The sequence below is a fragment of the Ornithodoros turicata genome, chromosome 2, assembly GCF_037126465.1.
Source record: "Ornithodoros turicata isolate Travis chromosome 2, ASM3712646v1, whole genome shotgun sequence".
Taxonomy (NCBI): domain Eukaryota; kingdom Metazoa; phylum Arthropoda; class Arachnida; order Ixodida; family Argasidae; genus Ornithodoros; species Ornithodoros turicata.
In genome coordinates this window covers 19,545,638-19,572,414 of record NC_088202.1, presented here as the reverse complement: position 1 = coordinate 19,572,414, position 26,777 = coordinate 19,545,638, and the positions used below count along the sequence as shown (strand labels likewise).

At 45.6% G+C, this 26,777-nt stretch overlaps 2 protein-coding genes and 1 long non-coding RNA gene across 3 annotated transcripts in view; 1 reads left to right on the top strand and 2 right to left on the bottom strand.

Moving 5' to 3' along the window:
- Window positions 1-591, bottom strand: part of LOC135383188 (uncharacterized) — a 79,632-nt gene extending 79,041 nt beyond the window's left edge. Inside the window, exon 1 of the mRNA XM_064612767.1 lies at window positions 500-591. Coding sequence (XP_064468837.1) covers window positions 500-554 — 55 coding nt within the window. The 5' untranslated portion in view covers window positions 555-591. The remainder of the gene's footprint in view (window positions 1-499) is intronic.
- A 16,843-nt stretch (window positions 592-17,434) lies between these two features.
- On the bottom strand, window positions 17,435-19,778 carry LOC135384373 (uncharacterized). Its single transcript, XM_064613577.1, has 6 exons — window positions 19,754-19,778; window positions 19,042-19,166; window positions 18,552-18,707; window positions 18,244-18,318; window positions 17,919-18,144; window positions 17,435-17,544 (listed from the first exon to the last, which is right to left on the bottom strand). Exons 1-6 carry the CDS (start codon window positions 19,776-19,778, stop codon window positions 17,435-17,437), a joined length of 717 nt encoding a protein of 238 aa, XP_064469647.1.
- A 1,540-nt stretch (window positions 19,779-21,318) lies between these two features.
- Window positions 21,319-22,744, top strand: LOC135383187 (uncharacterized). Its single transcript, XR_010419722.1, has 3 exons — window positions 21,319-21,338; window positions 21,497-21,635; window positions 22,316-22,744. It is a non-coding gene; the product is annotated as an uncharacterized LOC135383187 (long non-coding RNA).
- Window positions 22,745-26,777: the final 4,033 nt, after the last annotated feature.

Here is a 26,777-nt window from a genome sequence, read left to right as displayed (position 1 = left end):
CTAAGCGCTGTTCCGTATGCGGCCAACCAAAACCGCTCTCTGCACTCTTAAAAATGAACTTCACCACATAGCACGCTCCTAGCCAACCATCATCCCGAATGACAACGTTCTCGCCCCTGATTTGTTGAAAACGGGAGGAGGAGCCTATTTTGTGTCCATTATGCACGGCACAAAATAGGCTCCTCCTCCCGTTTTCAACAAATCTAGGGCGAGAACGTTGTCAATCGGGGTGATGGTTGGCTAGGAGCGTGCTATGTGGTGAAGTTCATTTTTAAGAGTGTGGGCATGCACTGTAAACCTAAAAAGCGATTTTTGTACCCGCAGCACTTGCATTTCCAATTCAAACCTTCCCATTGAACTCCACTAAAGACTAAAGGGTGGACGACACTCTTCATTAGAGGATACCCTGCTTTGCTATAACTCGTTATACGGAAGGATTTGAAGGGGTAAAAATTAAAGGGATACAAGATGGGGTAACAGTAATCAAGGGTCCACTTACAGAATTCCAGATATGCCAAGAGGACTACGACGAACGTGACGGGCAACCGAACCATATCTGCTCCCCGCTGTGAATGCAACACAGATGTGATGCGCGACACGGTTGAAGGCGCGTGCCCACATGCGGGAAAGCTGACGCGCAGAGCCCCGTGACGGCTTCAAGGACGCCTTTGATCTCGCCTTACGGGCAGATTTCCCTTCCGCTGAGGCAATAGACCTCTCGCTGTTTGTAAACAAATGACGTCATAGTGTTCGACAGCGCCACAAATTTGGTAGAGTTGAACTGCGTTCAAATCTAGTGGCGAACAAGGTCGCGCCCGAAAGCCACGGTCTTGAAGGGTTTACGATGGTCTCTGAAAGGGGCGCGACCTTCGGTCCTGCTTTTCTTTCAATAGGAGGCAGCGAACAATTGCCCATTTGTGGAACCCAGCTCTCCCTTTCCGACCTGTTTCGGTCTGTCTACCAACGTCATGATGACGTTTGTCGGGTACAGGTTTATCATGGCGATGCGCGACTGTTCGCGGTCGCGTCACGGCGGTTGACCAACGAGAACAGAGAAGGATGTGACGTCGTGCTGTATACTTCAACATGACAAAAACATGAGGAGCGTGGTAATACAGCGGTCTTTTGTGAAAATCATGGTGGTAAAAAAGTACGGAGATGCCCTAAGCGCCTCACCCAATGCAAGCGGGCGTGCTGTGACACGCGCATGGCGCTGTGGCTAGTTGCCCACGCACGTGACCCGTAAACGTCACGGCAACACGTCATAAAACCTTCCGTCTTCCATTCCCGTGGCGTACCTCACGTGAATACGAGCTGTGGCCGAATAACTTGCTTCCGCTTTCATAACATCTTTGGAGTTCTATCATAGCCATTGAAACACAAAATAGACATCTCTCTGTGGAAGCAAGAGGTCACTCAATTGCTAGAAGGCGTACGTACGTCATCATGACATTGCCTGGCTTCTCTTCCGCTTTGCTGAACTCTTGCTGTGATTTTTGGGATGTGGCAAATGTTAAAACACTCCATAACCTCCAAAGCGTTGTGCAAATGGACTCCTTGAAAGTAAGAGGACACTGGTAAGAGGTTTGCTAAAGATGAGGTTTGATAAACTTCCAAGCCTTTGCGCAGACCGCCATAACACCAAAACATGTGGGGACTCCGTGACCGGGCAACTAGATGAGCGTGGCATTGCCAGGGGCGACAGCTAGAGGAGTCCCACGGTTTCCGTGCTTATAGCCTTCTCCTTTGTTCCTTACCTCCATGGTGAAAGTAACATACAGGGTGTCCAGGATAACGTGCACCATTGTCTAAAAAAACACGGTGCGTCATAGGCGAATGAAAACTGCATAATAATGTGCGGAATCGTGTGTTCTAATCTCCGAAAATTTTATCGGGAGTTATTAATTAAGTAGGCGCACTTAATCACTTCAACTTTTAAGTGTTTGTCCTAGGGTCAAGATGGGTATTCGAAAGTTCAAGAGCACGTCGAGAGATACCCATTGCAAATGTTTCCTACAGCGTGCACCTTGCGTGGATTTTTTGTCCCGGCACCGCGAAGCCCGAAAGTGTGGAACGTGAGAGTTAACGCGTTATTGCCCTCGTCTTATATCACGTGGTAAACTAATTCACATCTGGAGCCTAGGACAAACAGTTAAAAAGTTAACTTATTAATTGCACCTTATTAATTAATCGGTCACCATGAAAAACTCCAGATCAGAACACGCGATAGCGCACTGTGTTCGGCAGCTTTAATTAGCCTATGACGCAGCGCGTTTTTTTAGAGCCCTGTACACGTTAGCCTGAACACCGTCTATACATAGAGCATATAGTAGCATACAGTAGCTATGTATATTCATATAGCTTTCTATATGTATCCTCTACAGATAGCTAAGAATGTATACAAGTTCTACAGTTGGCAATACAAAAAGTTCTATACAGAGGCTTTTACACACCTTGAATACAAAATATATAGGGTTATGTGTATGTTATATATTATATACAGGGTGTCCCAGAAAACGTGTCATCCAATTATATATATAAAAAAAAAAACTACGCCACCTAGAATCATGCGGTCAAGAGCACTTGTTCTTATTAGGTTTTTGCTACCTCATAATGTGAATGTCATGTACTCCAAGTTTAATTATGTAAATATTTGCGAACTGAACTCAGAAATTTGCCAAGTAAAGGTCACTTTTTTACCCCACCAATATGAAGAGCGTGCCGAATTCACTGAAATTCGTGATCATTCACAGTGATATTCACGAGCTATCCCATCGGAAAAAAATAGCCGAATATCAAGCTTTTCGGAGCACCGGACCATAGCGCGCGATGACTTTTTGAGCGCAATCGCTCTCAGCGCGACGAAAGGAGGTTCCGAAGCCAGCCCACAGAGTGATAGTAGAGAGTAAAAAGTAACAGTTCCTAAAATTTGGAGAGGGAAAGCATTATCCCAGCGAAAGTCGGACGTGATAAGCCGTGCGTGTTTTATCTCTTTCTGCGATATCGGGGAGGGCTGGGTTTCCAGCCTCCTTTCGTCGGACTGACAAAGATTGCGCTGAAAAATTCATCGTGCGCTATTCTGTGCGACCTCCGTAGAGCATGATGTTCGGCTATTTTTTCCGATGGGATAGCTCCCGAATATTCCTGCCAATTTAATTTGACTAAATTAGACACGCTCTTCACATTGGTGGGGTAAAAGAGCGACCTTTACTAGGCAAATTTCCGACTTAAGCTCGCAAAAATTTACATAGTGAAACTTACGTTACAGGACATTCACATGAGGAGGTGGCAAAAACCCAGTACGAACAAATGCCATTGACCGCGTGACTCTATGTGGTGTAGATTTTTTATTATAATTCAATGACACGTTTTCTGGGACAGCCTGTATACGTTATACTTCATAACAGCCTGTTTCACTTAAAGTGATAAATAATTCTAACTGGCGACGTACCCGCCTGAGGATTGCGCGACTTTAGGCAATTACCTCGTGGAAACTTTCGCCGCTATTTAGGAAGGCATTGGGCGATTTTTAATTGAGGGAAATTATTATTGTCGTTTTCAATCCAGCTTTGAAAATTGCAAAGTGAACCTCTTTTTTACAGAAATATGAAGTCCTTCACGGATAGCCGTAGGCCCAATAAAACGTATGCACATATAGCAACACAAATAGTCCAAAAAAGTGCTGCTTTTATATAGCCTCCTTGATTGTAACAAAAAAATAAAAATAAAATTATAAAATGCGCGCGTAAGGTGCGGGCGCCTTCCGGATCTGCCGAATTAGAACCGGCCGAATGCTTTGCACTGCGTGAGGCCGCCTGAATCCTTCGAAAAAAAAAAAATGTCGGTCCCAATTTGCCGAACGCCATAAAGGTGTAGTCCCAGTTCGCCGAAGATACTGGTCTCTTGCATGGTTGATTTAGTTATTTATTCAAGCTAGAATATCTGAGTGGCAATTCACATGGTGACGTGACATACGAGAAACGTCCAGGTTACACATATAATTATAAGTTATTCCAGATACGAGAGAAAAGTACAAAAGAAAAGAGACGCCATCAATACACTGCTGCAACGTTCGTTGGCCATCCGCTATAGTTGCGCCTTAAGGACACTGAGCCTCTGGTTCAAAATTGGGTATTTTCTCTGGGTATTGCGGTAGAACCACGTGACTGGCCTGGAGCAAAAGCTGGTCCCGCTCGTTCACCTGCTGATCCTTCTGCATAAGTTCTATGAGCTTATCAATGCGCCCGTGGCGAATCTGGGAAGTGCTGTTGAGGCGGTAGTGCCAGCGTTCCACATCATTAAATGTTCTTTGTAAAGTGATTCCAGATGGCTCCGGAAAAAAATGTATGAAAAGGAAAGACTTAGTGCTCGCTGAGCCTATGCCACCATACGTTAGCCGCGTTACCTCGGGACCATTGCGCTGCTGTGCACCCACGTGCCCACCATGTAATAGTGAAGAGGCTGTGGCATAGCTGTGATGCCTGTTCCTGCACCAACACGAATGCGTCGTTAATTTCCGGCAGGGGAACGAAGGGAAGTGAAGCACACCTCCTTGTCCATTCACTGGCTTGTGCATGTGCTACGTACGGTGTCACATGGCTTAGGCTCTGGACTTTCTTCCAGATACATTGCGAGTAGTGGAAAAAGTAACCTTTGACTTCGGTCCTCGGGAAGGCGTCGCTGACTGCGGCGATTTGCAGTGTCTTTGATTTCGCACACAACTCTCTCTGGGCTGAAACCATATGCGAACACGGCAGGAGCATTCTTGACATGCATGATAAACCTCTTGTGGAATAACATGTAACAGATACCTGTCCGGGAGGAGAGCATACACAAGGCGAAGACGGCGCCCAGATACTCTGCATGCACGGTGCACAACTGTGCCAAGAGATGTGGGGTAACCTGAAAGGTTCCGTCGTTGAAGATAGTTTTCGCATAGCAAGTAATTCGTAAACGTCTTTTGGGAGGAAATATGCCACGAGGTAACCAGAAGTACCTTTTCGCTTATCTCCAGTGCAATATGCCCTGCCCCCACTCTTCCAATGCAGGTGCACTGCGACCATTCCTATCTCGCCTTATGCCTTACGTGCTCCTTCCCAATTTGCCGAAAGTCGGTGCCTTCCCCCTAAAAAATAACCCGCTTAACTCTATTTGGCCAACTGGGATTCGGCAGACTTGGATGTGACCGAAGGTGCGACGAGGAGAGGAAGTGTCCTCGCGCTTTCTTTCCCCAGTTCAATATTGATGCTGATGACGACCGTCTTATCACAAGAACACAAAACAAATGAAGGCAGAGACACTTCCTCCTCTCACCTCACATTTCGCGCGCGCTTGTTTATGACAATAAAGCTGTCGGGGCTATAGCAGCACTTTTATAATATTGTTTTACTATTTCTGTTGCTATACTGTGCATAGTTTTTGTTGGATTTGCGGTTATCCGTGAGGGACTTCATATTTCTGTAAAAAAATAGTGAGGTTCGGTTGGCTATTTTAAAAGTTCGATCGAAAAAAATAAATTTCCCTCACTTAAAAATCGTCTACAGCCTATCGGAATGGCGGTAAAATTTCCAGAAGATCATTACTGAATGTTCCAAAATTCTCCGGTTAGGACGTCGCCAGATATAATTTTTTATCACTTTACGTGGAACAGCTGTATAGTCTATAGGCAAGCTGTCTAAAGTCGTATTTCAGTCGAAGTATGCTGTCAGTCCATATTTAAATTCACATGAAAAAGCCGTTTGTGCCAACCAGTTGATTCAAATCATGCACCTACCAATAGTGAACGTTAACATCCAGGGGACATGAGAGCAAGCTTCCCACAATGTTAAGGGTGACGCGTCTGCACAATATTTCGTTCCAGTGCATCGCTCGCTAGTTGAGGGATAGAGGAAGTCCAACGTTTATGATGGTGAGAACGCTTAGAAAAAGTTTACGCGTGCACTCCACCCCTGGTGCTACCACTGGCACTACCACTTGTGCAAGGGGGATGAACGCGCAGCATTATTCTATTCTTGGGAAACAAATCACGTGACCTTTGCGTCGGGCCAGTTGTTGGACGATGGTTGAGTAGCTCTTCGCTCAACTTCTTTTGACTCCCTGGTTGACGCGTGAAGCTAGCGACGCTTTCCTTTTCTCATCTGTTCTCTCCCTCTCCCCCGCTTTGGCGGTTCTAGCTATTTGTGTGTTTTCGTTCGCGGCGAGTGTAATAAACAACAAAACGCGGAAGTGTTGGCTGTTTCTGTTACACAAAGTGCTTTATTTTTCGGGATAGGTATTTCCAAATCACTAATATGCAGTCTGCTGTAGCTGCACCAAACAGGAACATGACACGAACATCGTTACTGAAGTTCTAATGATATGCCGAATCAACTTTGCATTCAGTGGTAGCTGATGTCTCACTTGGAAGGTTTCGCATTAGAATAACAGTAGACTGATTGCACAGGCACACACATCCGCAGATCCGGCATGACAGACAACATGTTCATATCCCTTTCCTGCTTGTGTAGGCGTCTGCTTGACCCGAAACACGGAGGAACCTGTGACTGGTCACAAGTTCCTCCTCCCTTCAAGTCCCCCTCACAAGGGGGACGTGGGAACTTGTGGACTGCAGCTGGTGTGTCGAAAGATGAAGATGCTCCAACCACTCAGAGTGGCTGATCTATGCAGATGCTTTTCTGATGCAGATATGAGCTGAGTGTTATACCTGAGCCAGAGAGATCCCAAATGGAATCAGAAACGTGAAAACCAAAAATTCTGCCGTACTAAATGCTGCGTCTATGCCACATGTGTGGTGTTATGCTATGCTAAGCGACAGAAATGAATAGGATGTGACTTAGCTGTGATCGAGGGCGTAGCGGAAAAGCGCAGTGTTGGTCCTTCTTGAATCGCTGTCGCACCAAGCAAGCGAAGCAGACGTGCCTTTCACTGATATAGGAATGAATTGACTTGCAGAAGTATCGAATAGGCCCAGAGCTTTTCAGAGTCAGTTTCGACAACACGTTAATATGAAGACACTAAAAATCGTACGAAGCGATATCGGCAAAAATGCTTTGCTTGCGTCCCTGCCGCACCCACAATATTTGTAAACTTTATGCCGAGCTGCTCCGCAACGCCGACACGGCGTCACACGATTGCGCGCGTCATTATTTCAAGTCCACAACTTCAAACCGACGAATCAGCCTGCACGCAGTGCAACTTGTAGCCGGCAAGCAATGATTAGTAAGTAACAATAACCATAGTACTTAACCATTAAAAAATAAATAACAGTAACCATAAAAAAATGTGATTCACAAAGCCGTTTCGATGGGAGTGCGAGAGGAGCACCCACCCCGCGGACCACCAAGCCAGACGGAGCGCCGAACGGCATGCCCCGGCAGGTTAATTGGACAGCTTAAAGCGGGAATGAAGAGAATTTGAATTTGGGATGCCTGCAGTGCAAATGAGGGTTTTTCTTTTCTTTGTTTACAGAACTTCTGACGGCAGCGAAGGAAGGGGAGAGGGTGATTACGTTTACCGTGCCCCGGGCGCAAACCGCGTCGGGACGGTTCTGTGCACAAGTTAATGTTCACATGGGCATTTGCAAGGGCTCAACAGCACACTGCTTTTTATTAAGTTTTTTGTTTCACAGTTACCTTGTGAGGTCAAAGAAAGCAGTTGTCTTATCATGTTACTGTTGTTTTCCGAGGTTCGTGGTATTAATTGTGCTCCCTAATCTGACAGTAGAGTGAGCCCCGTAATTTCTTTTGTTAACAAAAAACTTCAATTGTAGTTTGTGGAATGCTTGAAGTGCATCCGATTTGAATGGGTGCAGTGTGATTGTAGGTTTGCAAAACACAACTGTTTTTCAAACGCTGTGAGAGGAAGCAGTGCAACTGCAGGTGCGACGCAGGTGTGCGACGCAGGTGTGCCAGAGGCTTGTTGGATAATTATACAAAAAGTATGAGCAGCGGGCAAAATGTTATTCAACAGGTGCAAATTTTTTTGTGCTACGTCTGTACTGTCGCTCCGTGATATTCTCTGAAGGATAGCACGTAATGCTTTCTTGTTTCAAGTAAACATCTGTCCGGTAGCATTGCTACGCGTGCATTATTATTTAAGCCAGTATTTGACGCAGGGATGCAGCTTTTGCTTTGTTTTGTCTTTCGAAATACGTACAGTTTTCTTTTTTATCTGCAGCGTATTTTATTTTTATTTTCGAATCCGAGGAGCGTCGATACCGTTTTTTTCTCATGGATTATGCGGCCAGACAGACATCACTACAGATAGGGTCAGAAGTGAGAGCAGGATGAGGAAGGCAGTGCTCATGCCAAACCTTTCAAGCTTTAAACATCCCCAAAACAAGCATGTACGCTGAAATATTCATAGCCGAATCTTGCTGTGCAGAAGAACCAAAACTGTGCGGGTCAAGCACACACAGGGGACAGTGCTCAATACACGTTCAGCTCTTGCCCCATGCCTCGAGGATGTGTACATAAGAAAAAAGGAAATCCTTTGATACAAGCTACGATATCGCTTCCGGGACTTCTCCTACATATGTGCAATGCTGAGGTCCTTATAAGGCTGGGAGAGGTTCCCTGCAGTGATATGACAATGTTTCGGTCTTTCAAATGTATGTGTAACAGCAGACATCAACACGACATCGCATACCTCGTTTCAGCAAGCCTAGTTCACATTCTAGCGTACTTTTGGGAAATGCCAATTAGACCAGCTCAGCTTTACTTTGGTCGTGTTCTTGTGCAAATATCTGTAGTGCACTTCCTGCCTCGCATTTACATTGTGGAGACGCCTTTTCAATAATATCAAATATTATCTTTATAGAGTGTGCCGTTTATTTTCAGAGTAGAGTGGATTACTTTCTTTTGTGTTCTGATTATTGTAATTACTTAATTTTGCCACACTGGAGGTGTATTTTGTAAGAGGTTTAGTCCTCGAAATGTCATCTACGCTGTAAACTCTTTCACACCTTTAAAGGTGTGCGCTATGCGCATTCAACCTGGTTGCGTAACATTGTATCTCCAGAGTGATATTTAGCAAAATTCGGAAAGCATTACAAAAGATCAAGTGTCACTGCAAATCTTTCTATTATTATGTCTTGGATATCGTAGATACGTACTAATGCATATATGCATCGCTACCGATAATCGAGCACGTTCAAGTGTCTCCAATACTGTTCAACAATGTTGAGACGTTGCAAGACTGAATTTTTGAAGGACAGACAACATTCGAGTAAAGAAAATTAGTGCTAAACGTGCTCCATTATGATGTTGCCAAGATTACGCCGAAAAAGGCGTACGCCATGCACGTTATTAAACCTTTAAAGGTGTGAAGACGGTTACAGTATAGGAAGGAAATGAGCTCTGCAGAAACAAAGGAAATTTTCGTAGTGGCAGAAAAGATAAATATCAGTTTGGTAGTAAACATGAGAAGTCCTATGGCCACACGTACCATTATTACATAAAGGTGGTTCATAGTAATGCCACAACTTTGTTCTCTTTACAGTGGATCTGAGAACAGGTAGTCTCCCAGCCCACAGCTACGGACCACCTCAAACATTTGTTGAGCGCTTGACGCCTGTAGAACAATGAAGACCAGGGCACGTAGCAGAATGCGAAGGCATCGCCTGGACCTTGCAGTAATCCAACAGCGGGAATACGTGCACATATCTGGTACGAGGAGCTTTGGAAGAGTATCTCGACTTGCTAGTATGTCATTGTTGAAAGAGGGGAAGTGCAAAACAGGACAGAAGGTGAAGGACAGGCAGGGGAGGAGACCCCACAAGCATTTGTGGTCCTTTCTTCCAAGTTTTGCACTGCCCCTCGACCTCTTTTCAGTTATGGCTGCAATCTTTTGGTAGCAGACTGTACTTCCCTACAGATAACTCCTGGTACCACAAACTGCTGAGTACTTTTTATGCGATGCAGTGTTGAGCAGGACACATCTAGTAATTGCGGAGCATTGGCTATAGATAGCCATTTCTGCTGGCATCTGTACCTCCCATGTACAACGGGGGGAAGGAGGCATGAGACCAGTGTAACTTGTTTTATTACGATCAACCTCTCTCCATGTATACACATTGATATCACTGTTGTAATACCACAATCTCCACAAGAAGGGTTCTGTACAATTAATTATTTGAATTGTATTTATTTGTATACCATAATATTCAGCCATACTGTACTGTTACTGAGCCATGCATCGACCAATTGCACATGAAGCTGTTCGGAAACATGCCTCCGTGTTATCACAAGCTTCAGACATCCTGTACAACATGTCATAAACTACAACCCACATGATCCAGGCTCCTTCGCGAAACTCTTCCTGAATGCTCCGTTCCAGTTTTGATGAATAAGCTTACAACTGGCACACTGCATAAGGCTTTCAGTTAAACGCATGTTTGGTTCTATTTTCTAGCCACAATGATACGTTGGAAGAAGCGCTGCAGCAACAAAGATCACACATGGGAGGTAAGAAATGATGCGGCCGCCGCCACCACACTGCCAACTTTTCAACGCACATAAGTCAAACTATAAGATTCGTGACGAGCGACAAAGAAGTCAATCCAGTTTTATACTGCCTTTTGTACTGAAGACTTGGTGCACGGTTTAGTATGAATAAACGTTCATGCCAAGATAAATGTTTTCTGTCTAAATTATACACGTATAAATTTCAAATACATCACATTTCTGCATAAGCGCACGCCAGGACGGAAGCAGGACTACTGATGGTCTAAGGTACACCTAAGAGCAACTAAAGTAAGGTACAAAAATGTATAACCTGTTGCTTGAATGGAGGGCGAAAATTGGCCTCTATAATGCATGGTTAGGTGTCTGACCCAAGCTATTTGACTGATATCTATGACTTGTTCTAGACCGAGCCATTCCATAGACATCTCTTTTTCTTTTTCTTCTTTAGACGTCATAATGGCGCCTACTAGCCCACCATGTGCTGCCTGGGGGCGTGGGGCGTCGGCAATGAATTCTTTATTGAACGAGGTTCAGAGTATCTCTTTCTTTACGATACCAGTCACTCCGAGTTCGAAGACTCTGCCTCAAAATGACTGTCTCTGTATCGTAGAGTTTGTGGAGACCTGTGGGGGCGCCACCGGGTGGCCACCACGATATTATGAGAGGGCGCCGAAGCCGGTGAGTGGCGAGGAGGAGTCCTGGGGAGAGGGACAAGAAGTAGTTAAAAAGGGAGCGCGACGGGGTTAGTGGGATACGGAAGACGGGACGTTGACCTGGAACGACTGATGTAACTTAGTTGAGGAGAGGTACGAAATAAACCATTGTTTTGTTACTGAGTTGGCATAGCGTTCCTTCACGGGCCGGACGGCCGAGCACGACCCCGAGAGTGGGAATGGTTCCCACAATTGGCGCCCAACGTTTCTAGGGATGTGCTCGTACGTTAGGTGGCGGAGGGCCAGGGTGAGCTTTGTTTTCTATGTAATTTGATTCTTCTTGGGACGGTTTAAACAGCGTCGTGCTGTTGTCCCGGTGCCAGTTGGCTTCCCTACCTTGGTAATAGGTTAGCCGCAAAACCGCGGAATTTTTTAAATTTCCTTATCACCCGAGCCTCATGCCTCCCGCACCATCGGAACTATTGGGTAACGCCCCGTGTTGTTCAACTTGCTCATACGCCCGGCCGTGTGCGGAACGCAGTGCGTTGCTTAAACTAATTCTTATGGGTTAATTAGAGAAGCGGATTACGGTAAAAATTGTCAGGTAGGGGAATAGTATCGAGGGTTTCTTTTCGTTTATTCAGTTATCGTGGCTCTTCATGGCGCTTATTTTGAGTTTTGCAGTCGTTTCACAAGCTGTCCAGGGCCTGCCTGGCGTCCAGCATCCTCCTCACAGCTATGGGTATCAGTCACGTTATAGTACTCTTTAGTGTGATTACCGTTACGCGGTCTTCGACTTATATTCGGGGAGTGCTTTTTCAGGTACTCGCATTGTGGAGTTTCCCTCTTACTGCTTTTCCCTTTGTTTCTTAGGTTCAATATGCAACGTCGTCGACAGCAAAACAAGGTCGCCAGGGGATTCCGTTCTTGGTCCGGGGCTACCGGCACGACGGACCAGCCACGATCCAAGTCCCCTGGTTCACGACAGAGATCGGCCGCTACTTGGACGGTAGTGCACCAGGAATACCCCGTGTTGTGGGCCTCGCATTCAAAGTGGTTGTCTCAGCCACGTCCACTCAGAACCGCCGGCCCCGCCATAGCCCCCCCCCCCCCGCCTTTCCGGGGACTAACACTTCCAGAGAGGAACCCTACCATGGAGGAAGGAAACAAAGGAGCGGACGTTTCGAGCAGATTTCCGAGGGACACCCCTGGCGGTCGCCCCTGTCAAAACCGCCATTCCTTCCTGTCCACCACGTGATCCTCTCTAAAGTTTCGGTTTAGCAACGCTTTGTTGCTCGCGCTGCTTTCCGTGCTTTTATGCTTGTCCAAAGTCATTTACTCTTAAAATGTGAGCACCATTGCGGAAACAACATTTTCTTAACGTGTTCTTACCGCGGTTGCGGCTGTCGTCCATCAGAAAGCAGCTCTGTCACGGGAATAACGTTTCATTCGCAAGTACCCATGCAGAAATCAGGACTGGTTCACGAATGGTCCCCAAGTGGTTCCATTTGCAGTTGAATGGTCCCAGATGGGTCCCCAAGTGGTAGTAATGGTCCCACTCTGGCTTTAAGCGGGTTCCATTCTGGTCCCAGATGGGTCCCCAAGTGGCGTTAGTGGTCCCATTCTGGCTTTAACCGGGTTCCATTCTGGGCCCAGATGGGTCCCAAAGTGGTGCAGTGTTCCCACTCTGGCTTTAAGCGGGTTCCATTCTGGGCCCAGATGGGTGCCAAAGTGGTGTGTGGCTCCCACTCTGGCTTTAAGTGGGTTCCATTCTGGGCCCAGAAGGGTGCAAAGTGGTGTGTGGTTCCCACTCTGGCTTTAAGCGGGTTCCATTTTGGGCTCAGATGGTTCCAGCACTTCCAGCTGGAGCCTCACAGGTACCATTTTGTTCCCAGAATGGTCACTTGAGACTCTAAGTTGGGCAGCTTCCCAGCTTTCCCCTTTGAGATTTCATCTTGTCCACACTTGCCATATATCCTTCTGGTTTTGTTAGATCTATTACTCTGATCTATTTTAGCACATGCATGATCTCTTTTTATTGCTGTTTATCCAGGTGCGTGCGTCTGCGATCAAATATATGCTGTATCCCTGTAACTCCAATTCGAGCACATATTGTGCATATCATAACATATAAAGTACCAGAGAAAGGTAAAAAATACATCTCAACAACAACAAAAATTAAGCTAAATAACTAGAAGAAAGACAACGAAAAAAAGAAAAGGTAACTGCAGAGGCTCATGCAATGTGAAGACGCTACGGCGGCTACAAATTCAAACTTCAAACGGCGAGAGCCGAGAGGGAGAGGAGAGGGCGAGAGAGGCGAGAGTGGCAGGTGGCAGGGCCGCAGGGCGGCATGGCAGTTGGTGCTTGAACGCGTCGCAACAAGTTGGTTTGGTCTTCAGTTGCCGTCGCAAGGATGGTGTATCTCCTGTGCAGTATTTACGTGTGTTTTAGTGGGCTTTGTAAGACAATGCCATGACAATGGTTCCTATGCAACACATTGTCGATTTCCCGGAAGAGTTTTGACGCCAAGAAGACCTAAACGGCGTAGGGGCAAAACGCACTGTGAAACGCCAATCGGACTGCACGTCGCGAATGTTTGCAGGTATGAGTGATGACCGTGATGTTTTGATTACTATTAAATAGATGTTTCATTTTAGGAACTTAGGAGGAACTTGAAGAGAAACAGGATAAGAAGATTCCGAACGTACGGTGAAGAGGAAGGGGCTGTCGCGACCCGCATGGAAAACAGGAGTGTCATGTGTCATCTTCTCTAAGAAAATACAAGATGTGAGGTGGCCAACGAACGAAAGCTCCCTGTATTCCGTGAGTGCATCGCACAGTCAGGCATATGCTTTGTCAAGACACAGTGAGTGATCAGACTTATACTACGTAGTGTGAACATGTAGAGATGTATTGATTATTTCTTTCTGCTCAGTGTATGCTTTTAGCAGAATAAACGGTATTTACTTGAGCAATATCTGCATTTCTACGCATTATTTTCAGTCATGCATTCAGTGGCCCCAGCTGCTAAGTGGCCGGATCCCGGACCACTGGATCAATTCCACTGGTTCCAGTTCAAGTGGGACCATCGTGAAGCTGGTTCCACTTTCAACTGGTCCCAGTCACTAAGTGGGACACACTCAAAGTGGGACCTGTCCAATAAACCACTTTGAAGTGGTCCCACTCCAGAGTGGTCCCATTCTGAAGTGGTTTAACGAACTGGTCCCCCATGGGACCACTTGGCAAGTGGGACCAGAGTGGGACCATTACCAGAGTGGGACCAGTTCGTTAAACCATTTTGAAATGGTCCCATTCCAGATTTCTGCCTGGGTACGTACGTGATCGGTTTGTTTCGTATCCCTGTCTGTGAGAGAGTCATCTTGAATCGTTCGTCTGCAAGCTAGCGCTGTGCTACAGCTACAGATTCATCTGATTTCCTTCATTGTTAATAAGTTTCATTACTGGCACGCTTTACCACTTCAGCAACAAACACAAAACGTGGCCACGTTGTCACACAATGATGTATCTGGTACTGCCTGCTTGTCCTGCAGACCGTGACGGGTCTTGTAGTAGAAGGGTAAACCAAGAGTAAACCTCCGAACACGCACAAATAGAACTTGACGCGCGGCGCTCATCACGTACAAGGCAGATACCTGAGCGTCTGAGCTGCAATCACTACTCCCGTCGTCTGCTTAGGAAGCTGGCCTGCGCATGCTCTTGGGGTCAGGTGAGCGGTCACATGGTAGACAGGAGCATCCCAGAGTGCAATGCGAGGCTGGCACGCCCGTCCCCATGAAAAAAAATTGGAAACGCCGCTCCTGTGTTTCCTTCCTCCATGAACCCTGCCGACCCGTTGGAGCCCCTTTCCCCGGACAAGCAGCGGCTCTTGTGCCCCGTCTGCCAAGCTCCAGAACTTCACCGCGCCACCCACAGACGCAGCGACCTCCACCGGTCCCGTATTGCGCAAGCACGACCCGAAGCCGTCGACGTTGCCGCTGCGGTTGCGACGCTGCGTCATCTGCGCCCTGAGCTGCTGCGTGAGGAGGTAGCGCCAGCCCCGCTCCCTCGCCCTGAAGATGACTTCCTCATCGAACTTGACTCCGAAGAACAATTGTAGAGACTACTTGGCCTGGGTTTGTGTGTGTGTGGGGGGGGGGATGTGGAGACCTGTGGGGGCGCCACCGGTTGGCCACCACCATATTATGAGAGGGCGCCGCTGCCGGGGAGTAGCGAGGACGAGTCCGGGGGAGAGGGGCAAGAAGTAGTTAAAAAGGGAGCGCGACGGGATTAGTGGGAGACGGAAGACGGGACGTTGACCTGGAACGACTGCTGTAACTTAGTTGAGAAAAGTTACGAAATAATTGAGTTGGCATAGCGTTCCTTCACGGACCGGACGGCCGAGCACGACCCCTTTAGGCAGACGTGTGCGCTCTGCAGCGTCTAGTCGAAGCTGAGGACGGCCAAAGTCCGGCGGATTCCTGTCTCCTGAGAAGAACGCGGGCAGGGGGCGAGAGCCATGCCATTTGCCACCCGCGCGAGGATAGACGGCGGCGCGGACTCACAATCGCGCAAGTGGAAACTAGACTTTATATATCGAGCGATTTGGAGGAACGTATAGGAGCTTCAAAGGACAAATGTGAACACTGTCCACTTCTTCAGCAAAAAATGACATGATACTGTATTCAGCAATACGAATATGGTCACTTGACCATGCTTGAGCTTGAGCATATGTGGTGTTAATTTGGGGCAGCGTTATTTAGCGGTCAGTCCTGGTTATTCTAACATGTGTCGGTGTCGCGTTCATATGTTGAATTTCTATTGTATTTGTGGTGTTTTCCACTCCTGCTAGTGCCAAGGCTTGCAGTATGTATCAACAAATAAATAATCAGACGACGGACGTTCCTGCCCCGTTTTAGACTGTGGACGAAATCTAGGTGACCATTTTCCAACCCGCGAGCAAAGCCCACACCAAACTCTGGAAAACCCCCTTCACCCCACTGTTGGGGAACGGAATCTTTTCCACGGGTATACAAGGTCTGGAAAATAGCTTTTCTAAGTGTGCAAACATTTCGCTTGATTTCTATCATTCATTCCCTAGCCATTGTTATCTATCGATCATTTCCATCCGGTTCTCTTCTGTAGAGCGACCCCACTACTACTTTAATGTCTACTGCCGACGAAAACAGTAAAATGGGCTTTGGATGTAGCAATAATCAGAATCAAGAACGTTAGGAGGATTTTATTTGTAGAACTATTTATGAAATAAAATGTTCCGGAAGGAATACTCTGTTTGAACGCTTCGAAACGTTCTAAAGTGGTGCTCGAGGAACTATTGAATATACCGTCGTGGTCGTCGAAATCATGTGGTGGAACGTGACGCATGTGAACCGGTCCAGAACAGTCCGGGAGACCACGTAGTGTGAACTGAACTCTCTGGAGTCATGAACAGTGGGTACAAGGAACAAACCTCTATGCGATCTATCTCTCCCCCGAATGGCGCGAAAAAATACACACAGAAAAACAAACACGACGGAGTACCTTAATTGTGTTTCTTCGAGAAATACATACATATAATACGCTCACTTTCACAGCAGGTGTTCAGAAGGGTGTTAGCAAAGAAACTGACATTAATTACCGCGAGATTGCATATTGTTTTCCATTATAATACCACATCCTTCGCAGCAGACAACGCCTAATAGGAAAATATGCAAAGGTCAAAGAAGCTCATTATACCTGCGCGTGTTGACATTCTAAAAGAGTCGGGCCTGTGTTGTCAGCCACATACGTACATGCAGCTGCGAAGACGCGCAGTTATTGGAATATTACTGGCGTCTCTACCCAGTAAACCACCAACGACACACAGACGTGCATAAGACGTGAGGGTCCACCTTACATCCAGTGAGCATCCATGGGAGCTGAACTTTACTCCTGTTTTCTGATGCCAGGAATCTTCAAACGACGTCTTTCATGAATATGTGGATATGAGGTAGATATTGTAAGGTGCCAGTATAATAAACTTCGTAATTCAGAATTTTTAATACTGTGTGTAGCTTTTATACATGTATCATCCCTACTGAAAAATCTTACATATATAGGACCTACATGTATGGTGTTATTGGATACAGAATATAGGATACAGGAATTAAAGGATATATAGGATGTGGGTGATACAGGACATGTAGGATATAGGGATTCATTTAGGTATTGCAGGATGAATAGGATGATATAGAGGTATGTATGCCTAGCCCCCTCGACATGCAAGGTGTGTGTTGCAGAGTGCCTGATACAACAGGACATACTGATACCAGTGTGACATCATTTATTGAAGTCATTCAAGAGTTCAGCTATGAACCGATTCATCTTGTTTAGCCGGTCCTTCTGTGGCACCTCTGATGGAGTCTCCTCCACGTATATCTCAAAAGCACCTGTAAAGTTCACAATGTAAAGCATAATTGCTGTCAAATATCTAGCTTTTGCAATATGCTTCAAATGACATCACAACGGAATACTCTGCCCATTTTCAACTGACCAGATCTAAGGAGTACTGTCAGTGTTCACAGCTTCTTCTGATCAGGCATGACTATAGTGAAGTGTCAGTATCACTTCAGCAGCCACCAGACTCGAAAGAAGGAAAACCGTTGCTGTCTTCCTGTAACCCACGTGTCAGGAAAGCAGTAACAATTTTTCTTTTATACCTCTCTTTGTGAAGTGATCTGTCCTACTAAAAACTACATGTAACAACTGCACTTTATATATGCACACAAAGTTACTGTGGGCAGAAGAAAGAGGTCGTACTAACTTGTGACAGCTTGGAGCTTGACTGGCGTCAGCGCCTTTCTGGGCTTCACCCCATTTTCTTTGTTCGCAAAGCGACGACATGGAGTCCCAGTGATGCTCCTGCCCTTTAGTTCAGAGATCGGCCACAAGATCTTCACTGCCTCCTTGCAGAACAGAGAATCCCTCCTGCGACCCAAGAGCCACTGCCACTGCTCCTCAGTTACAAAGATGCCGTTGCCGAGATGAACCTGGGATGAAACGTCCAAAAATGAGCTTGTGACATCCGATGTACAGCTTCGGATGGCAGGGTTCAGCATAGCTTATAAGGATTGCACCACTTCACTTACCCGTCCGTTCACCTCTGACAGCAAGGGCAAAGTGGTGAGCTCTGCATGGTATGCTGTGGGAATGTCCGTTGAAACCTAAAATAAGGCAACACTAAATATATCTTACGAAATACCTTGCTTTATGTGATTTACATGCATGGACCCAAACAACGGCGGGCATCAGGGCATCGCAAATGTACGGAACAGGAGAAAGTGTGCAGGAAAGATGAAGACACAGTAGAATGTAGATATGCTAACATTTTCATGGAAAGCTAAGAGCGCACATTGTCATGAACTCAAGAGTACATCTACGCGCAGCATGCACTTACTGGGCTTTGGGGAGTTGTTACTTCAGCAGCCTCGCCGTTTGACGTAGTTACTGGGCTCCTGGGATTGGTTACTGCAGTAACACTGCTCTCCCCTGTAGGCGTCAAGGTAGCATAGCTGGTGCTGTCATGCACAATAACAGGTTCGCCAGCTGGCAGCTGCAAAGAAGCATATGCATGTAAATGCCATGACCATTAGATTAGACAGCTCCATGACACTGCTCTGGGCTACTCTAGAGATTTTGTTTGTACCTTCCCCCAAACCGAGATAATAGTTTGTGGCTTTACGTCGCGAGACAATTAATTGCGATTTTTTTGTTTGCACCAAGGGGACGAATGCTAGAGACAATTGAGACCTTACCAGCAATAGTAGTAATGTGCAAAAGCCACGATTAGAGATAACGGTTTCGGTTTGTTATGAGCGGAACCCATGAAATTGGCACCAGATTATCATAGGTGCTCCACGTGATAAGCAAGGAAGTGTTCTTTCTACCGTATGTGCAAAGGCGCTGTATTCTTCATCAAAAATGTCTGCACGTGGTACGATGTCACGAACAGTCCGAGGCGTGCTTCTTGTTGCGGTGAAGTCAGGTTGCAGAGCCCGACTGAACCATGTCTCTGGAATGGCGGCAAGAGGTTACAGGTTTGAAAAGCAACGGAAAGGATGGTCTGCGACGAATGATTTCCACTAAGAACCATGTTCCGACTTATACAGGGTCATTCATGAATCATATAATGTCATATGACTTAAGACAGCAGCACAAGAAATAAAGATGGAGTAAACAGTCGTCGCTCATTCGTGGAATGCTTCGTGCCCAGGTGCGGGACTGACAAGTATTAATTTCCACTATAGTTTATTTCAATTACTTCAGCTGCAGTGCGGAGTACAGGTTAGCTGGCTTTCGGTATATCCACGATACTTATTCTGTCTCCGCAAGAAAAAAGGTGGGGCACGGGTGTGCAGGTGTGATAGGGACTTTCCAACTGTCGACCGAAGCTTATGGTGAAAAGTGCTTGTCTCAATCACGCGTCTTTAAATGGCACGAACGATTTTCGGAGGGCAGAAGAAGCATGCAAGGTGACGATTCATTTCTACAAAATTATTTACAAGTAGGAACATTTAAAACTAACATGTAACTTATATGAGCTTTATCAAATGCATCAAGTGCATGAATAATGAATGCACTGTCAACAAACTGTACAACCTTGTCGCAGGTGCAACAGATGCATCCCAGGCCAGACTTGTTTGCTGGAACAGCATATGACACCAAAAGAACACATCGAAGCACTGGCGACGATGCTGAAAATTGACAAGGCAGATAAAGCTACTTTGTCAAAGTGGAAGTGCATAAACAAGCATTTGTGAAATACAACTCGTGGCTTACCAAGCTTGCTCTCTAGAAGGTCCTGCAACCTTTCATTTCGAGCCTCCAGCCTTTCGTTTCTAGACTTCAATGCAGATACTTTTTCCTTCAGGTCTTGCAGCCTTTCTTGTAGCTTCTTATTCTGGGCACGCTCTTTGCGGACCAGTTTTTTCTCAATAAGTTCCTCGTCTGAACTTCCCTCCTCCTATCGAAGTAGGTCATGAAGCTTTCGTTTACGGGAAGTTGCAACTCGTTTCTCCTTTTCCTTTTGTGAACAGGCCTGTAAAATCAATTTTGGGATGAGAGTAGTGTGAGCGCGCAAGATGACGATACAACAGAGCACCTATAGGGTGTTTGCACATGACCTCAACTGAAACTGTTTTGCTGCATTCCGGTGGTCACTTTTTCGGCACAGCTGCAGAGATTATGTAGCATTCCCTCAAAAATGAAGCACTGAATGGTATTTTGAAATCTGGTCGTGAGCGTACCCTTCTTCTATCACGGGGACACTTCGTCATTGTCATTCAAATTTTCTTTTATGAAAACTATGATTGTTGCATCGAAAAATAGCGCAGTTTGTCATTTTTCAATGCCGCTACCACGAAAAATGACCTTCAGTGGGAGGAGCTTACAAGCATGCCACGTCACAATGTGACGTAGGTGAAAGCTCTCTACACACAGCACTTAAAGCTCAGCTACGCCGATTTTCGAGTGTTACAGAATGGAATGGTACTCATACGATGTGTTCATAAGGGAACACTGATTATGTATGCAAAATAGTTATCCCAAACTCCTCGCGGTTTTCCGAAAAAGTGAATTTTTAGTTTCACTGACATCCCGTCTTGTGGCCCGCAAACCCTGTGTCGACGACACATTCGTGGTCTGCCCGCGCTCCGGCTTGGCATGACTTTTGGCTTGGTTTCTTCCGCCAAGCCGGCTAGTTTCTTCTGCCGAGCCGTCTGCTGCGCAGATTCACATTGGGGAAGTGATAAACAGTTCGCTATTAGGGAGCCAGTATATTTCTGGACTTCACTAAACCCACGAGGAACGTGAGTTTTGCTTCCTTCGACTGCAAAGCATTTGCTAGGCCAGTACAGGTGTGGTTCGTGTTCTGTGCTGCGTGCCGACAATGCGTCAGCATTTTGCTCCCGTCTGCAAGAACACTTCAGCATGCAGTTCCAGTGTTTCAAACCACAATTTTCCGAAAGGCGAAAGAGAAATCTATTGACTGCAACAATCGGTTACAACTTCGACTGTGTGCCACCTTCGAAAGCAGCGATTTGATCAGTTCATCTGGCTCATACGAATGTTACGGAAGCAATGCGCAACTTCTTTCACAAGAAGCCGAAGATGTCTCGTCCGGGATGCTGTGCCAACGTTACCTGCAGCAGGAGATTGCAGGGGCAGGACTGGGCAGCAGATAAAGGTAAGACGCGTAATGTTAGACAAGTCAGTCATGCGGTGCAAATTGCATCACGTAGAAGAGAAAAATACGCTATCTGTTAGTTACTGCTTCATCCTTTAGAGATTACGCCCCAGCGGGTACAGATTTGGAATTGCCTTATTTGTTAAATGATTTCGCAGGCATTCTGGCACCACCGAAAAGCTTGCACTCCTCGTCTCAACTATCACCGTCTGGGGTTCAAGCTGAAGGCTGTCACCAGTGCCAACCAGACGCCCCTTCAAAGTTCATCTGTTTTTGTTGACGGAACAGTGACACCTGGTACTGAAACATTTCATTTTCCGATTAATCAAGTGCATTCCACCACTTGTGCTCGACTTCTTGTGTTCGTATACCCTTGCTGTTGCTCGCTAGCTTATAGCAACCATGTCTGAGGTGCCAGCGCTTTCAGAGTACATTTAAGCAGTATCATCGTATCATATGCACGGCAGCACATCTTGTGTATTTTGAGTAAGGTATAAGTTCAGTGTTTGCTCAGCTGTTGTATTTTGGTCACAAATAAGGTGTTCTTCCAGAGCGCTCAAGGGCAGTTCAAGCAGTTTCATGCGTGCAACAGCACATACTTTTTCTCAGTTTTGACTAAGGTAAATCGAAATCTTCCAGTTGATGTCTTTCGGTCATAAATTATGTTTTCCAAGACATTCAAACAGCATCATGTGTGCAACAGTACATACTTTTTCTCAGGTGAAGTAAGGTAAATCTGTCTGCCGTGGTGTTCTGGCAGTGCAGCAGAAGCTTTTGTTGAATTCAAGTGGTATCATGTATACAAAAACTTGTTTTATGCCCTTCTGTAGCTGCTGTACTAATATTGTGAGTACAGAGACATTCCTGCAGAACATATCGGAGCATCTTGTGTGCTATTGTTTGTATCATCTGCAGCAGTATATTGATAATGTTAATTATTCAATGACTTCAGCTAACATTTACGTTCTTACTTCCAGGTAAACCTGTCACGCAGATGCCCTACCCCTTGGTATGCATAGTTCAAGATTGTACCGAAACAATCCACCTGGAGCATTATTCTTCAATTGGCATTACTATCACAACACACCACATACTGCATGTCTATGGTGCGTGTACAATGCATCAAACCTATTCTCAGGTACAGGCCAGCTGGTACGCAATTACAACATGAAACAACTGACACAGAGACCGTAAAGTCATGACTTTTCCTCCGCGCCTCGGGTTTCATGTTATTATCCTCACATGCAGATCAATTTGCCTGTGCTGTGCAGCATGAGCAAAAGCATATATTGTTTGTGGTCACATGACACGGAACACAAATACAGTGAAACCTTCCTATGTTGGACACCCGCGGTGCAGCCGAAGCGTCTCCTACTTATAGAGGTGTCCGAGTTACAGAATATGACGGCAACAAAAAATGGAAAAGATCACAGCTGTGAGAAATGTCCCCCTTCTTCAATTTAAGGTCCTTAGTGGTACCTGGTGGTGGTTCCTGGTAGTGGTACCTCTACCCACTCTTCACTGATAATTATTACTGATTTTAGTATATTGAATTCCGTTCAGATTCTACTCAATGGCATTACCTCTAGAGCTTTTCGAGCAGCAAGGACTTGTCTCTGAAGCGTCAGCCCACTTCTCATAGCTTTGGTGCAGTGTTTGTTCAAAGGCTCTAGACAAACTGAAGACAAGTGCTCACATAAAGAATTACAATGTAGGCTGACAGCACTTGTTTTTCTTTTTGGACTCTAAAAACTAAAGCAACAAAATGCTGAGACCAGTATAGGGGAAAAAGGGGGCAAAAGTCAAGGCCACTGGCTCATTTTGGGACTTTTTGGTGCAAAGATGGGCCGATATTGAGGTAATTTGACCAGAGTTTTCTCCGACTTTGCAGGGAAAACCCTATCCTACTTCCAAGATAGGGAGGTGTTCGACATAGAGAATTTCGTCCCCATGTAGTTTCAATGGGAGCCTGCCCGTGCAATGAAATCATGGGGAGTTGTCCGAGGTAGGCAGGTGTCCGACTTTGGAGGTTTTACTGTACTATAGAGCATTCTACATCATGTAATCTAACAGTTGTTCACGTTCGGATATTTTAACCATGGAATTTACCCTGCATGCACCATACCATGTTCAAACACGAACAACTGCTAGAGAGCAGCATGTACTGTTTCCGTATAGCACTTATGGCTTGCGTCCTGTGATCGGAAACAGTGGTGTCTTTTTTCTGCTACAACCAGTAAACTACAATAAAGGTTTAGAAATACTGTGTCATACCATAAAGCACTATGGGAAATGGCAGTTTGAAAAACTGGAGAAGACTGTCATTAGAATGGGTGAAATTTTTTGCAGTGTGTGCTGTACCACGTAATGCACTGCAGGCCTACCACAGTATGGTAACGCTCTGAATACTGATTTGCTCAAAAAAGGAATGTGTGCATTTCTTGTACTAACTTCCCCTTATGCAAGGTTGTAGAAAAATGTTTTCAGCTAATGGGGAGGGAGAGGACATCATTCTGGAGTCTCGTTGACCTACAATGTGTCGTGTGTGAAGGTCATTTTGAAGAGTGTAGGTGGTACAAGACTGTGTTCCCACATTCTTGGCAGTGTTGACTAATAACCATAATAAAGTAGAGGGTACATTTGTTGCTTCATATATTTGTGTCATGGCAAAGTATGTCGAGATACATCTGTTTCAGCATGCAGGTGACAAAACTACTTTTTATGCCAAAACTATGACAAATAGTTGTCTGTTCAGCACCACTAATCATGTGCCAGCCTCCATGACATGTCTGTGACATTCCAAAGTGATTAACATGTCCCATAGATGTGTGCAATGCTGAAGATGACTGTGTACCTTCCATGGATTCTTGATTCAAGAAAAGTACTGTGTGATTTGCTAACAGCGCCTGGCTGTACCTTCACAATTCTACATAAAAATATGTAAAGTTTGCCGAAGGAAACATCATGAAGGTCCATAGCGAAAAACCCTGAGACGAGGGATAGGAAGGGACATACACAATGTCTCAACATGGCGTGTTTATGTCCCTTCTTGTATCTCCTCTTCAGGTCTCGCCATCATGGACACTATCACCAGCTCGCTTGCTGTTGAACCGTTCTTTCAACGATAAGGGTCACTTTCATGGACTGGATGGCAGCCAACATGTTGTTAATAAAAATAATGGAAGGAGCTCAATATGATCCTTAGGCTGTGCGTGGTCATTGCTTTCTGACAAATGGTGACTTAGAATTTCAGGACAGTGCCTGCAGTGGTAGCATTCTTATGTTCTCACCCTTGACGCCCATTGTGTGTCATCGGTCATCTGTAATCTGCTAATATGCACATAGCTAAAACAAAGTATATTTGTATTTCTTTGAATACAGTTGGTACAGCACATTGTTTTTTACATGTTCCTTGGAAAATATAAATAAAAAATTATCTACTCTGCAAGTCTCCTGTCAGCTCTACAGAGCAGCTTCGAATTTCACTAGAAGCCACGTGTGAAACCTAGACCAAACTAGTGGTGAAGGTCCATATAGGTAATAGATAGATACTATTATTATTATTAGATCATAGGTCAGGCTTAGGTCCTGGTTGGTAGCAACGCATTTGAATCTTATTAAAAATTGGTGCAGGAGGTGACCAACATCACTAAATACACCAACTGACTCTCACAAATTTTGTGGTGTTATACTTTTGAAACAACATTAATACGCTGCAGCGGTCTTTTCTCCTTTGTTCCCTTTAACCTAGAAATATTAGGTCTTCGGCATCACCAGCCTTAGTTGCTGAGCATGCAGTTATTTACGTTGAGCACTGCAGTTTCATATTTGTTTCTCTGGACAAGCAAGCCCGCTTCCCCATTTTGATAAGGGTCTTTCAGCTTTGACAGGGCATTTGTGGACAAGGAAAACATTTGGACTATTGTGTATTTTGCCATGAAGTGCACCGTACAAGGCAGAGGACACCGTCAACCATTTCTACCAAGGTTATTAAATTTGTGATAAAGTACACATACCTTTTGTCACTGACTAATTTGGTGGCATAGTTACTTGAGTGGCAGTTGTGCAATTTTAAGCACATGTTTAAAAAAAATAGGATATGGGAAGTGCTGACTGGTTGAACATGTGGAGTACCCAATATAATAATTGGGGGTTTACGTCGCGAGACAACTGAGTGTAGAATACACAGCACAGTGTAATGTTCCTTATTCTGGCAATGTTAGCATGGTTCAAGAAGTGGGAAATGTTGCACTACCCTTAATAACATCTGTTGGGCCCAGCAAACAGGATAGACATACCCTGATCTGAAGACACTATGCCTAACTCAAAAGCAATATGAGATCAACGTGTTTATTTGCGAAACTATTATGAATGAAATATGGCCTGTGTGGTATAGAACAATGCGCACACTCAAGTAAACATGCAAAAAATACGTATAAGGGCTCTCGACCTACATGCCGCGATGCGCTCTACGATATAAACAACACACTACAAAACTACATCCAACACTTTTTGTGCGGGGCAGCTCTAATGAGCACTTTCATATAACCGACGAATGATTCAACGAATGCAGTTCGAGTGGTCACGATACATTCCTACGTCGTTCATTGCAGTCGCGCTATGATGCTGCACAATATATGTATCTCGTGTAACAAGCCTGGCAATCGCACGATGTGCATGGGCAGAAATACGGCCTTCTTTCTTTGAAGACCAGTCCTCTGCAGGTATATTCTCAAACAATCACCAAGTCTCACGTTGTTGCTCAATCGCTCCCATTCCAGCACTTGTTGTAAAAGCAGCAAACGGGTTGACGTGAATGGCAGCTGAACGGTTGAACTGCGAAGTTCTCGAGCACATAATCACAATTTCACGCCGAAAATGATGTTGAGGTGAGTTCGCGGTTGTTGTTACAATCGTTCAATAGTTCTCGGGATTACCTCGGACGAAACGCTCATCGTAGCCGGCGGCCATAACTGGATTTCCTCGCAAACGGGAGAAGACGCTAGGGAAGTCAGAGAAAGCCTCAGGTTTCATCCAATCAGACGCACGATTCTCTATCTACGTAGATGGAGCAGTTTTATCCCATCTACGTCACAAAAATGGCTGCGCCCATGGCTTGTTTGGGTTTCTTTGATGAATTAATTTTCGTAATAGGAAGACAAAATTGAGAAACGAAGGTGCGTTTCGGGGGCAGTTGGATGTGCTCGTTCTGAATATCACAACCGTTTCAACACATCGGGAAATCGGCGTAGCTGACCTTTAACAATGTCAATGTAAGAAAGGTCCAGGATGTGACTTGAAAAGACAAAGTTACAATGTAGTAGATCCCAGGGGGGGGGGGGGGGGGAGTCGGACTCACTCTAGAAAGCATGACCACAAGGGAGCTTTCAAGGGAACCATCCGTTGGTCATGGAAGGTGTTGCTTCCGTAGACTGCTTG

Coding starts and splice junctions, on each gene's coding strand:
- LOC135384373 (XM_064613577.1), bottom strand. CDS start 19,778: ATGCATCTGTTGCACCTGCGACAAG. Junction 18,319..18,551: donor TAACAACTCCCCAAAGCCCA/GTAAGTGCATGC, acceptor GCCTTATTTTAG/GTTTCAACGGACATTCCCAC. Junction 17,545..17,918: donor CAAGCTCCAAGCTGTCACAA/GTTAGTACGACC, acceptor TGAACTTTACAG/GTGCTTTTGAGATATACGTG.